Source organism: Pleurodeles waltl, chromosome 4_2 (genome assembly GCF_031143425.1).
Source record: "Pleurodeles waltl isolate 20211129_DDA chromosome 4_2, aPleWal1.hap1.20221129, whole genome shotgun sequence".
NCBI lineage: Eukaryota > Metazoa > Chordata > Amphibia > Caudata > Salamandridae > Pleurodeles > Pleurodeles waltl.
This window is the reverse complement of record NC_090443.1, coordinates 945,847,217-945,861,942: the sequence shown is the minus strand read 5'-3', so window position 1 is coordinate 945,861,942 and position 14,726 is coordinate 945,847,217. Positions and strand designations below refer to the sequence as shown.

Sequence of the window (14,726 nt, the reverse complement as noted above, 5' to 3'; positions counted from 1 at the left end):
TTTTGAAAGATGAAACTCCATACAAAGTAGTATAACATATTTCTGAAGTTAAGTTGACTCAAGTGGCACAAGGGAGCCAAAGAAGGGTATATGTGAACTGGCTTAAGCCATTCCTCTGAAATGATTTCACAATCGGCATTATAGCAATATCGGAGGAGGGTGAGAAGGACAGTGAGCCACTTCCTGACTTAAAGCATTGTGGTATGAACAGTGTTTCTATTGGTGGAGTGCAACATACCCTGAGCTAACAACGAGCAGCAAAGAAAATTTAGATGGATGCTGAGATTATTTTCTTTTCTTTTCTATTCATGCTGACTTCATGGATGATGAGTCCTGTGTACGTGCCCTAGACACAGGTGACAACTTTCCTAGAAAAAGAACTAGGTTTCCATGATGTCTGACTAAGTCCAGGAGTGTGTCAAAGCAGAGGTTGTCAAGATGTTGGACACAGGGGTGAGTGCACATTGCCATATTCATTGGGTCATTCCACTGTTTTTTTTGGTGTCCAACCAAGGATCTAATTACTTGAGTTTTTGTGTGAACTACCAGGCCCCCAATGAAATGCCCAGTACTAATGGACAGCCAGTTTCCAGAGTTGAAGTGGTAGAAGGCCAGCAGGATGCTCCTCACTATTAGACCCTCATTAGTGTGACCATTAGCTATGAGCAGAACGCATTAGCACATAGTGCCATGGAAAATACTTCATTCTCTCTGCCTGAATGATGCACTATACCGGCTCTGATGATCTGACAGCTGAACTTCTCGAAATGTGAAGAAAGGTACCCGGTAGTGTGATCTGGTAAAGATGTCAGTTGGGCTGGGAATGTTACCTGCATGATGTGCTGACATGTAGCCTGGCCATATTGCCTAACTGTATGTGAACCTGTTATCCTAATTTTTTTTTTTTGCACTTGCAGCATGCTAATCTAGCCTGAGCGCAGAGGCTTGGAACAGGCCTTGACAATGCGAGTTCCAGGATCTATCTTTTGACTTGGAGAGATGCACCAAGCATGCCCTCAAAGTAGAGAGTGGACTGCCCCGGTGCTGTTGTGGCAGCATACCATGTTTTGTGATTTGTAGTGAGTAGTGAGTCCAGACATTTTTCTCTGCCAGTGAAGTTACGCTGTTAAGTGAAACCCAGAAACTAGCACTGACCTTTCTTATGCATGTCGAGTGAATGTACAGTGGGAGTTAATCAGACAATATCAAACATAAACAAAGAAAACCCTAAAAATCCAAAGATAAACTACTGCCTCTTTCATTTACAGATCATATTGTATTGAATGTGTTTTTCTTCATATTCCAAAAACCAAACATGCCAAGAAATAGCCTTTTGTGTTAGTCGACATGTTTCGGTGAGTTCGAATTCTTGAAAGTACCTTCTTTATGACTCAAAAATTATTTATTTTTGACTCTTCAAGTGTAACACTGATAAAACGACATAAACTGGAATAGCCAATTGCTTAAAAATAAATATAAACACAATATATTACAAAACACATGACAGATATAAAATTCCAATAAGATCAATTATCATAACTAACATGAAAATATAATTGCAAGTTTTCAGTCAAATAAGTGAACATAAAATACAGTACTTTTGTCCAAATAAAAGAAAATGTGTATACATTTATTTGCACCAAGAGCAAACAGTAAACAATTAACACAATCAAACCCTTCCAACACTCACTATATAAACATCCCAAATGTCTGGCCAGGGATACTCAAAACCTTAAAGCTATTGGGCGACACTGAAATAATTTTAAAACATTGGGCAGTGCAAACTATTAAATGAAAAATCTGAACACTAATCCTAAATGGCTGGTCCTGTTTTGAGAAAACTTCAAAATTAAAGCCATATAGCCATAAAAGCCATACCCAATTGTTAAACCAGTGCAACGCCCACTCTTCTATGGATGTTCTAACCCTTAAAGTATGTTAACTGTACAGTTTCCAACATCACCCCAATGCAACCCAAATGGCTAGCCTCCTGTGTTCTCCCCAGAGTGATGTTCCAGTGCTCATCAAAATCTGTAAAAAAAGAGAATTGCTGTGTAAAAGCATGCTACTTGATAAATATATTATTACTAATAATGAATATATATATATATTCCTCAGTGTAGGGAGAAAGCTAAATAATATAATACCTTATCGTAGGGTCTCTCAAAGGCACACATGTTGAATGTACTAACATCTGTACTACCGCATGTATAGATCCTTTGATGCACCAATTCAGGAAGAGCAATTTAACACTAACATCAGCCTAATGTTAATAACCTGCCCCTTCCACAAGAGTTGCAGCCGATAGCTCTGAGTCTTAGTACCGAGGCCAGTGGAATATAATTTGGGTGCTCCTAATTTTGTAGTACTGCACAAGGTACAGGGTTAGAATCACTTCCTTAGATGGTGGAAGTGCATTGTCTGCATCAATCTGGTAGCTGGATGATGGAATCCCCAATACTGAAGTGAAAAAGATGGATACAGGGCTGCCTTTAGAAATTGCATGAATACTTTTTTAACAAGGGACTGCTGATTAGTTCTTTCTGAGCACTGACATTTGGAAAATGGTAGGGGCGAGAGTCGGGACTGCATCGTCCGTTTTTGGGGTGAGATCATTTTTAAACAGGTCTAGTCCTTTTGTCTGCCTCTGATTACTACTTCAGGAAGTTTGATGATAACCAGGTGCCAGAGAGCTCATACTTCATTGTGACCTTGTTATCGGCACTGTGGTTGGAGCCAGTCCCATTTCTGTATGAGCTATCCATCTACACAAAGGCTTTGGAGAGCAGCCAGTAAATTACATTTCAGCGGGAACAAATCAAAACCAGTTCTGAAGAATGAGCTGTGGATTCACCTCCCCTTTCTGGAAAATATATATGAAAGTGAGATCCAAGCCCCTCTTGGTTTCAGTGCCAAATGCTTGACAAAGGAAGGCGGTGCTCTGCAGAGTACTTGAAGTGCTGCTGTGAAACCCAGTGCTGGTGTCTTTATCCCAGTCAATCTCCCAGAAGTGAACGGACATCACTTGAAGCCAATGCTTTCTCCTGCAAGTGCTGTGAGTGCATCTGAAGAGCTTAGAAGCCTAACTACCTGCATAGAGAGGAAAGGAATGTACCTGGCCCTGCAGGAGGAGGGGCATATTATGTTCCCAGCATGAGGTGCTGACAATTCAGAGAGAGTGATCCAGGAGTGAACTGTGCTGTGAAGAAGTCCTCCAGTCTCCCTCTGCAGTTCTTGAGCAAATAGGACTGTACCAGAGTATATAATTCTGAGTCACTTAGCAGCTTCTGTTGGGGTGAGTGACTGCTGATGTCTTCAATTGTGGCCAGGAGACCCACATCAAGTTGAGTTCTTGGTGCCAGATGGCTGGACGAGTGACACTGCCTTGCTGGGCTGTTTCTTTCTATTTTTTTTAAATATATATTTATTTTATAATAACTGTATTCTTATAACATTAAAACAAATTAAAGGAGAACATTTACACAGTTTTTGCGTATGCAGGTTACAAATCCATAAGAAAATTACAGTATATATGTCATAAGCGTTTCAAATGGCTTCCCCTCCGTCAAATTGTAAAGGGTTATGTGTCGTCCGAAGACTTCATTCATCATCCCCACCTTATAATATTCCATCCAGCTTCCCAAAACTCTGCAAAATTTACGGGAACAGCCCCAATGGTGATAGGTAACCTTTTCTGCTGCCATGTAGAGGTCCATCTCTCGTTTCTATTCTTGTGTAGTGGGTGCTTCCAGGCACCTCCACCACCTCGCCACATTTCTTTTAGCCACGACCAAACTTAGGGCACTAAATATGAGTTGGGGACATAGAGCGTCTGCATTATTCAGAATTCCCAGTAGTATATATTTGGGATCCGTCAGGAGGGTAGAACCCTAAATAGCGCTAAACTTTCTTATTATCTCTGCCCAGTACGTCTGTAAGCCAGGATACCCCCATTTTGTGTATATGAATTCTCCCAATGCAGTGTTGCTTCTAAGACAGGTAGGATCTTGAACTGAATCAGTCTCAGTGGAGATTTTATTGCTACTTTCCTCGGGTGCATCAGTTCAGCTTCCCAATGAGAGTCCTCCATTTCTCCCCAACCAACGTGTCAGGCATGTTGTTATTCACTGTTTAATATGTGAGGGATATTGCTACCCTTGTCCCCTTTTCTTGTAGTAATCGCCCCTCTAATGGAGCATACTCCGATATCTCTGTGCCTACCAACCCTTCTGCAAGCCAAGCATGCCACAACTATGCATACTTGAGAAACTGGGACGTGTGCAGATTGTATTCCAGGCGAAAAGTTGACAGGGGCTCGAGCTCCCTATGTTCTAAGATATCCCTGATAGTGGGGATACCAGCCATATCCCATGCCCCAAATCCTTCTAGATTTCCCAGTCTTTAAGCCGTGCACCCTTCCATACTGGTGTTTCCATGGTAATTCTGTGGGTCCAGCTAATCGCTTTTGTGGCTCACTCCCACACTGTCAAGGCTACTTGGGTCGCAGGGAGCAACGCTTAACACCTTTACCTCTGTACAGGTAATGTAGGGGCCTTTCTAGCCTGTAGGTAGGGTGGTCCTATGGTGCAAAAGCCCAGTTATTGATGTTAACTAAGTGTGCTGTCCAGTAGTAGGCCTCAATATCCGGGAGGGAAATCCCCCCCCCCCATTGTATGGGTTGCGTTGTAATGTTTTGAGTGCCACTCTCGGGTGGCCACCATTCCATATCATAGACATCACTTCCCCGTTAACTTTAGTGAATGTTTCCATTGAAATTGGATAGCATGTGTTCTGGTGAGCATGTAGCAGCTGGGGGTAGGGTTATCATTTTAAAGAGAGCTTCCTGACCCAGCAACGAGAGGGGAGGCTCTATTCATCTCGCCACGACCTTCTGGAAAATTGACACTATTCTCCCTAAGTTTCGATTGTAGCAAGCCTCTCTCAGGGGTGTTACAAAGATTCCAAGCTATTAAAGTTGTTATGAGCCACCATTGGGTTTCCAGGTAGATAAAACCAGTCACTTCATTACTGTGTTGAAATAAACCGAGTTAATCTTAAATCCTGAGAGCCGCCCATACTCCTCAAGTGATTGAGAGAGCAATGAGATTGTCATTTCTGGCTGTTGTATATCAAAGGATATTGCCTGAGTAGAGTGAGATTTTCTCCTCTGCTTAACAAGTGGGGGTTATTAGGAACTAATTGACTTTAGGGTGGGCTTGTATTTGTGCTTCTTCTTTCTCAGTCACTGACCGTGATCATGACACCGTAATCACTGTTAACCATTCATGGGGCCAGATGTAGCAAGTAGTTTTGCCCATTCTGTGTCTATGGGAAAATGTGTTTGTACATATGGCCCATGATGTAAACCCTGTATATTCCGTTGAGCTATGTTCTGGGAAAACAAACTTTTGCAGTACCGCTCTTGCGCTATCCCTGTTTCAGGGTATTATCTGTCCTTCTAGGTGCTACACTAACATCAGTGCACCACAGAGTCCACCCCCGGGGGTAAGAAGGCCACCCATAGCCGCTGCACAGCTCGGATGGTTGCAGATCACTAGCTGTAGGGCTCAGCTGCATCTTGGTGCGAGAGAGAGCGACTGAGACATAAAGGGGAAATCTGTTGCAGCCACTTAAGACTTTTTGTATAAAAGCCGCTACAGACATTGAACTGAGCTGTGCAGTTAACTCACACCCTTCAAGTGATCTGCACCTGACCCTATGCCTTATAGAGTGGGGATGGGAATAGCAGGATCTCAACCACAGCAGGAGTGAAGACCGGGTTAAAGGGTAACAACGGGGAAGTGTAGTGTCTCAGGGTTAAAGTGCAATTTATGACAACTCTGTATAACTTATTAATTTGACTGTGTAGTATTTAGTTTTGTTGTGAAATGAAAGCACTGTTTTCATAAGATAAGCACTGGGCTAAACATTTTGTTGTTGTGTCTGCTGTTTGACTGAGTTCTGAGGGCTTGTATTGTACACTTCCTCCCTGTGAAGCTTGTGACTATTTGCCCTCTCTACCCTGAGAGTCAAGTGCAAAAAGGGTGTCCCAGTTTGCAGAGACATAGGACAGTGCACAGGACACCAGTGACAAACTACTTCAACAACCACTGTTGGGGTTTTGTAGCGTTTGTTTGCCCTGTGGCCCTCCGAATGACGTTTAACACCAGCCCCAAACATCTTCGTCCTCTGAGTGAAACAATGCATAATCAGGACGAACTTTTAATGAGACTGCTAAGGGGATGCAGGACAGAGAGTAAGATACATAAGCTCAGTGTAATGAAGATTATCAGTAAGTAATTGGGCTGTTACCCTTTGGTTGTTGGTCTTCTTGCCTATGTGTGTTATTAAGAGTAGTAAAGGTGCGTTGATGGACTTTAGTAACATACTGATACAACTTCCATTTCCTGCTGTCCATCTTTTCAAGGCTCTCGAAGTACACAAGGATGTGAACTGCCTGACCGATTTCTTTCCAGAGTGTGAGGCCCAGCTTCAGGATGCGAAGAAACAGAACAACAAAGGGCTTCTCTATGGTGTTCCTATCAGCATCAAAGACAATTTCAACTACAAGGTACAAACATGGACTTTTAAACTGTTTTTGCAAAAATGTTATTGCATTTTTTAATTATAATATTTACAAAGTGCAGAGGTTCATGCAAGGATCTACCAAAAAACTGTCATGACCAGTATCTATACCAGAGTCAATGCAGCCTTGTGTCTTATGCAGTGTTCTTTTAGAGTACCATTCTGACTTATTCACACTGGCAGATACACACCTTCTACGCAGTGCTTAATTTGAGCTGTGAGTTGCCAGCGGGGCCCATTGGCACTCATTTTTGGGGACAGCTATTTATTTGTCTAAATCAGACATTTACAGAGAGCAAGACTGGGAGAAACACAAAAGTGGTAAGACTGAGGAAGAGAAAGATGGAAGAAAACATCACAAAGGAAGAAGGTTGGAACATGAAACAGTGAGATAAAGGGGCATGAAGTGTCTGGCCATGGATTAAAGAGGAATGAGTTGGATAGATTCAAGACTACACAGCCTTGGTACTCGTCATGTTGACATTTAATGCCAACTGTGGGCTTCTGAGAAGAGCTTTGGACAGCAGCATCATTCTTTTTACAAATTAAGCCCTGCTGATATGTATAAAGAATGTGCTACTTAAGTAAATTGTGGCTATATGCCCTACAGAGTGTTTGGTAATCCTTTGCTGACTGAGTCATGTAAAACCTCTATAGCTTCTTCTAGATTCACTCTAAAGGGGAGGGGTTAGGGGCAATCCTTTTTAGGTACTTGGTAGATGGTACTAGTGGGAGTGTAGTTACCACTAAAAAGTAGGACTGCGTATTGGGGGGGCAGGACTTCATAACGAGGGGACTGAGTCAATCTATAGCATCAGGAATTGTCGAACCAATTCCTAGCTAGCTCATGGTGCCTCACCTGGACCCCCAATCTTCCCAGGGTAACCAATGATTTCCGTAACCTCGAACATGACACTGACTCACAATGAAGTAGTGGAAACAGAACTTATCCTTTCCTTGTTATATTCATGTATGCCCAGAGTAAACACAAGAAAGATACAAATAAATGTTTTCAAACATTTATTGAAACAATTGTATTCTTGCATAGCGAAAATAAACTGTGATTATTAGACAGATCAAAGAAAGCATTGTAACCAGCATTATTAACATGGTGAGAAGAATAAACAGTCCAATGACGGTAATCCTAGATCTGTATCTTCCTACGGGTGTACCCTCTGCCTAGCCCCGATCTAGAAGGATAGGCTGAAACCCCCATAACTGGAGAACTAAGCCAGGGAGCCAGCCTAGAGTGAAACTGGCAAGCCTTCTCTGAAAAATGGAAGATCATCATCAGCTAAGCTGCATGTCAAACACAGGATTTGTTCCAGGACCGAGGGGGCTGGAGTGCTCCACTGACTTCTGTAGGGGAGTGCGACGTTTATATAATAAAAACCAAACCTTGTTAGAGGCACAGCTCTGATGCATTTTGAGTCTATTTGTTAGAAGGCAACGCGAGCACTAGGATATATTGTTCTATGTTCCTAGCCTTGAACAGGGTGTACAGATTGCACAGTGAGTAAGACTTTCTGAAAAGAAGCAATATGTACAGCGTGTTCTCAGAATAGTATTATGAAAGCATAAACAGTGTAAAATTTTATTGCTAAAAGGTGATGTCAGCCTTTAACATGTAAAATGTAAAAATAAGCTAAGATGGAGAGCTAGAGTGGGCCCAAGAAGGCCTCGCAACACTAGTCCACTGTAAAGAATTGGGAAGGGAAGGATTTGTATGTGTGTTTAATCTAACCACAGATGAAAGTTAGGTGAGGGGTACCCAAAGTATATTTGGGGCTCTGGATATTTGTAAGTAGAAGTATGGGCTCAGACTGAGGAACCAGGGTGTTCATGAGGATTGGTTCCATCAAAAGTTGGGGTTGTGGTTTGAGAATTCATCAGTTCACATTTTTAATGACTGTCTACCCTTATATTGTGGTTGATGTTAGCTCTGTCTGGATAGTTGCGGCATTCAATATAGCTGTGACTACTATCATGTAGTGGTGGTTATAACATCTGTCAGATAATGTCCACATACGTCAGTGATTATGCCCAGCTGATCTTTGAATTTCTACATCGCTTGCTTGTAAGCAGTTTGTCAGCTCTGTATTCCATTTTGCCAAGGTGGGTATTAAAATTTTCCTCCAGTGACTGAAGTTGCAGAGTTTAGTGGCGACTAGAGCAGTTACAATACATCGCCTTCTATAGTTTGATGTACTCAATACATCACTCATATCATGGAGGAGGCCTAGGTGAGTTGAAGTAAGTATCTGCTCATCAGCAGCAATTGATGACTCCCTTAAGATTTCTATCCATTAGGTGTTGCGTCATATACAATGCAATAGGATATGAAGCAGGTCGCGGTTAGTGGCATTGCAGCTCCATCAGTCGGAATGGGGAAATTATGGTGCTAACGGTAGTTTGTGAGGCGTCCAATACCAGTGTGGGACCATAAAACATGGAAATTTAGTAATGTTCTAGGATTATGCTGTCATTTTGAGCCTTGAAGATCAGGGAACTTAAATTATTCTCAGTAATCTGTACCAGACCTATATTGAGCTTACTTTCCAATTCATTGGGATTTTGGGCATCTTGGCCATGGTGGTGGTCTGGGACATAAGGAGGGCTTGTAACTTTCTACAGTTAACTTTGTAGCCTTGCAAAGGATTCTATCAATGGCCGTAGGGCATGCTGTGATTTCTCAGGGTCAGTGACCATTAGGAAGTTGTCATAGGCAAGAAAAATCCCTCCTATGTGCCCAACACTGTTTATCCCTTTTGTCTTGAGGATTTCCTTATGGAATCTGACAAAGGTTCAAGACCCAATCAGAAAAAGAGTAGGTAGTAAGGGCAAAATTGTCTCATTCCTTGAAGGATGGGGGATGGGTTTAAAATAAAGCCACTGTAAGTGATCTGCACTGTTACGTAGTATATCGCTATTGGACTCTAGAGATAGTCTTGGCCCAGTAACATCTATTCCATAGTTCAAAAGAGTTAGCCCCATTCAACTCAATAGAATGCTTTTTCAGCAGTGTCTCCTATGTGCTGTCTCAGGTTTGCCATTTAGGGTGGACCATTGTTCTCCTGTGGTTCAGCAAGGAGTGACCTGGGACAAATTCCACCTGTGAGTCTTGTATTAGCAAGGGTCTTTGTATTACCTGATTAGTTGGCCACCTTCAATATGTTCGCACAGAAAATCTTGATCTCCATGCTTGCAGAAATCAAAGACACTGCTCTGAAGGGGTGTAATAATTATCTAGAGAACAGATGTCAAGCTGACCCCTTTTCATTCAGAGTTCAGAACTATTGACCATTGGGGTTCCCCAAGATTCGTTTCTGAGCCCAGTGTTAATCATTTTCTACTTCTGACCTTTGGCTCAGCTGATCCATAAACATGGAGTTAGCTTCATGAATTATGCAGACAATACCCAGATGACCATATCTGTTGACCAATCCTCACCTGCACCTTTTGAAATTTTCTACACTTGTATGTATGAGATCACCTCTTTGCTTGGTTGTAACTACTTAAAATTCAACTGAGACAAAACTGAGCTCCTCTGCTCATCCACAGGCAAGCTGTTTCATCCTCTCAGCTGATTGGATGCCTCTGCTGAGTAAGGCTGCTCCCGTAGCCTCTTCCTCTGTGGAAATGTTGAGTTTCATTTTGATGAGGATTGTTCCCTTTCAAGTCCGGTTCACAAATTTTCCTCCATCTGCTTTTCTTTGCGGAAGACATTGAAGTCATTATAAAAAAATCTTCTTTTCCTTCTCATCCATGCCTCTCCCCTCGTGGTACAGGCTTATATTCGAAGCAGGTTGGATTCTCCAGTTCTTTATTTATTTCTGGGATCCCCTAACTATGTCCTCAAATGCTTATAATGGGTTCAAACTGAAGCAGCCAGACTTGCTTATTCTCTACCCCATCAATCATTAACATCAGAAGCCTTGACTTCACTGCACTGTCCCCCGTACCTGAACAAATTATGTTCAAGTCCCTTTATATTGTTCACAAGGTAGTTCATCAAGTTGGACCTTTCTTTCTCTAACAAAAAATTTGTTAGGTACTACCCCAAGTGCTTCTTTGCTTTGGTAATGCCTTCTTGTGCATTCTTCCCAGGTTCAATAGAGTTCCTACTGGGACATAGCCATTTCTGTTCAAGTTGCCAGCCTCTGTAACAACATTCTGTGTTCTCTTGGTTGTGTTAAAGAATTTCTACTCTTCAGAAACGCCTTAAAACATGGTTTTCATCTCTAATGTGCTTGGAATGGTTCAGTGTGCTAGATATGGCTGTACTCCGCACCAGGGCACTATTGTAGTTATCAGTTGCACTTTACAAATCCATAAATAAAAAGTACTTTTCACAGGCTTATAGCCAATATTTTGACAAATATTTTGACCTCAGTATTGTTAGAAGTGGGGTCTCTAGTTGGCAGTGGTTTGCACCCTGTCCAAGTAGGACCCTCACTCTAGTCATGGTAAGGGAGTCACACAGCTAAAATAACCCCTGCTCATACCCTTTTTAGCTTGGCACGAGTAGTCAGACTTATCTCAGAGGCAATGTGAAGGTATTTGTACACCCACACAGTAATAAAACTGCAAATTACACCAGTTTAGAAAAATAGTCCATATTTATCTGAATAAAACAAGACCAAAATGACAAAAATCCAACATGCACAAATAGAGATATAAATTTTAAATGATGAAATCATAGTGTAGCGCTAAGGAAATCAATAGCTCCAAATGGGGCTATCATGGCTTGATGGAGTCACTTCCAACAGTCCGACGCCACTTGCGAAGGAGTGCGTACCATTCAGAGTCCCACGGACCTGGGTATAGTACTTTGGAAAACGATGAGAAACAGATGTTGCACAGAACTGTAGAGGTGAGGGAGTCATTGGAGCCAGTGCGGTGTTGGTTCCGTACTGCTACCGTGGAGATGAGGTGCTGGTTCCTTACTGCAGGGCATGGGAGGTGAGGCGTTGGTTCCTTACGGTTGCAGGGGAGGTGATGTAGCATCAGTTGCAAGGTGTAAGTTCCTTAGGACAAGGAGGGGTTGATGAATCCAGAATGGCAAGATGTGAGGTGTTGACTTTGCGGAGTCGCGATCACACCTGGGGCCACAGGTGCTGTGGCGGAGTCAGATGCCACAACCGTCAGTTACACAGCACTTGGGACTCACCCTGTGGCAGGACTTCAGAGAAGCTGCAGTTGTGTCCTATCTGTGTTGCAGGTTAAGGTCATTGCACTCAGCGAGGACCAAGGCTCCAGTGTAAGCAGCGGTGCGGAGTCGGACAGTAGCACCAGTTCCGAAGTTGCTGTGGAGTCGATGTGCTTAGTTTCTTCTTGGCTGCACCAGAGCTCACTTTTAAGGGCCCAGGGACTGGATTTAGCACCGCTTGGCAAGTCCAGACTCTCATCAAGAAAGCCCAGGCACTGTTAGGAGAAGTGTTTGACCCAGAGACTTCTTAAAAGGAAGCAAGCTCATTTCAAGCCCTTGGAGAACTTTGGAAGGCAGGATGTAGAAAGCCAAGTCAAGTTTTTTCACTCCCTCGACAGAAGCAGTAAGCAGCAGACCAGTAAAGCAAAGCAACAGGCAGAGTGGCAATCCCCCCTACAGCATCCAGCTCTTCTTTCTGGCAGAATGTCCTCAGTCCAGAAGTGTTCTAACTATGTGGTGTCAGAGGTCCAATACTTATACTAATTTCTGTCTTTGAAGTAGGAAAACTTGAGAGAGAAGTCTTTGTAGTGCAAATGACCTTGCATTTCCCTCTCCTGACCCCAGACACACTTGAGGGAGTTGGAGACTGATTTGTGTGAGGACAAGCAAAGCCCTATTCAGGTGCAAGTGTCCGCTTCTCTAGCTCAGCAAGACCCATAAGCCTGGTGATGGGCCATGAGGATATGCAGGGCACACCTCTGCTCCCTTTGTGTAACTGTCTAGAGTGAATGTACAAACAGCCCAATCATCATCCTGACCCAGATGTGTATTCAGTAGACGGGCAGAAGCACAGAAGGTTAAGCAAGAAAATGCCAACGTTCTAAAAGTGGCATTTTCAGACTTGCAATTTACAAAAGAACCTCACCAAAAGATGCATTTTAAGTTGTTACTACAGAGATCCCTTACTCCATATCTCTATTTGCTCCCAATGGGAAATTATACTTAAAATGTATTTCAAGGCAATATTCTTGTTACTTAGTGGGAGAGATGGGCCTTGCAATAATGAAAACCGAATTTAGCAGTATTTCACTATCAGATTGTGCAAAACATACTAGAGTATGTCCTACCTTTTACATACACTGCTCCTTGCCTGTGTGACTGCCTTGGGCCTACTTTAGGGGTGACTTACATGTAGTAAAAGGGGAGGTTTGGGTATGGTACGTGGGTTCACTTGCCAGATTGAACTGACAGTTTAAAACTTCAGACATGCCTGAGCCATATTTACTGGGCTACTCATGTGCCGGTCCACTAGTAGCATTTGATTTACAGGCCCGAGCACAAACCCTGCACTGAGCTAGGGACTTACTAGTAAACCAGATATGCCAGTCATGGAGAAATCAATCACCAATACATTTTAGACAGACAGCAAATGCACTTTAGCACTGGTTAGCAGTGGTAAAGTGCCCAGAGTCCTAAGGCCAACAAAACCAGGTCAGAAAAAATAGGAGGAAGACAAAAAGATTTGGGGATAACCCTGCAAAAAGGGCCAGGTCCAACAAGTGTCAAATAAGGAGATGGGGGCTCTAATAGCTGCTGCCAAAGGGGTCTTTTCCATGCTTCATTATAAAGTTTATCATTAGTGTACCTAAATATATCGATATCTAATTCAGCAACCCAATAAGCAGCTAGAAGAGAGAAAAATGCAACGGATTTTTGAAGGACCAATTACTCAATACCTTCATTAATATGCTGTTTTTTAATGAAAGCCTAAAGAAAGGTATATATTACAAATAAGATGAGGCAAATTCTATTAAAGGTCACATTGAATGAGAAAGTGTGTATTCTGGGTAATTTTTTCAGTGCTAAATCAATCATATGTCATAGGGTCATTAGGAAAGCACACACTGACATAAAGCCAAAGACATTTTCAAGTTAATATTTGTTGTGGCATCAGTCAGTGGAAACTACTCAGCCACCTAATTATCCATAGAGTAATCCTTTTATTGTTTTTGGTAGATCATTTGCGCAATAATGTAAAAAGCTGAAGTGTATAAGTTATGAATTTGATGTAAATCCAGTCTGAAGTACCTATAAAACCAGGGACAGTAATAAATATTCAGCCTGGGCTGCAAGTAAAGTTGATAGGAGTTCACAAATAAACTATGGTCCAAAATACTGATGGCCCGTATAAGATTCAAATCCGTAGTCCCTAGGACTACGGGAACCAGCTTTGTGTTTCAGTGCCACGCCTGGATGAGGTCACTAGCTTCAAAGGAGAAGTCCAAAAATGCTTGACGCACATGCCTTTCGATGGCTCCCACCTGTTTGGTGGAAAGAGACATTCGTCCCTAGAGAATTTTATGCAAGCCTGATATGCTCCTAGGACCTTTAAGTTCCAGCCAGGCTATCCCCCTTACAACTTTGGCCATTTTGGGGATATAGCTAGGGTTTAGAATATCGGCAGCATCAGGCTCCACCTCCTGCACAACAGGTTCCCTGTCTTTTTGAGGTCTGGGCAGTGGGCTCAACAGACAGTGGCCTAGCCACCAGAGGCAGCGTTCATCTCAGTCTTTTACCTCTCTGACCACAACCTCCAAGCACACTGAGTGCACTCTTATTGGCACCATTTCTTCTTGGATGACAACAAAGTACATCTAATAGATTGATTGAGCAGGTTGTCCAACGGAGCTACACCCTTCCCTTCCATTTCTTTTTGGCCCACCTACTTGTTATGCTGTATTGATTTGTATAGCATACTGATCACTCAAGAGGGTATCCATGCACTTGGGCAGGTTTGTGATCCGGAGGTGCTTATATGAAGAGCCTGCTCTTCATGTTCATGCGAAACTCAATAAGTGAGGAGAAGGCTCTCATGTGTTGAGACCTGACAGCATTAGGGTGGTCACCCCTAACCTTTTGCCTGCCTCCCTCCACTTTTTGGACACTGTATTTTCTGGTTTTAGGACTCTGTGTACTTTACCACTGCTAACCA

At 42.7% G+C, this 14,726-nt stretch overlaps 1 protein-coding gene across 1 annotated transcript in view; it reads left to right on the top strand.

Annotated features, from left to right (window-relative positions):
• Positions 1–14,726, top strand: part of LOC138293509 (vitamin D3 hydroxylase-associated protein-like) — a 314,222-nt gene that overhangs the window by 86,389 nt on the left and 213,107 nt on the right. Inside the window, exon 3 of the mRNA XM_069232751.1 lies at positions 6,428–6,571. Coding sequence (XP_069088852.1) covers positions 6,428–6,571 — 144 coding nt within the window. The remainder of the gene's footprint in view (positions 1–6,427; positions 6,572–14,726) is intronic.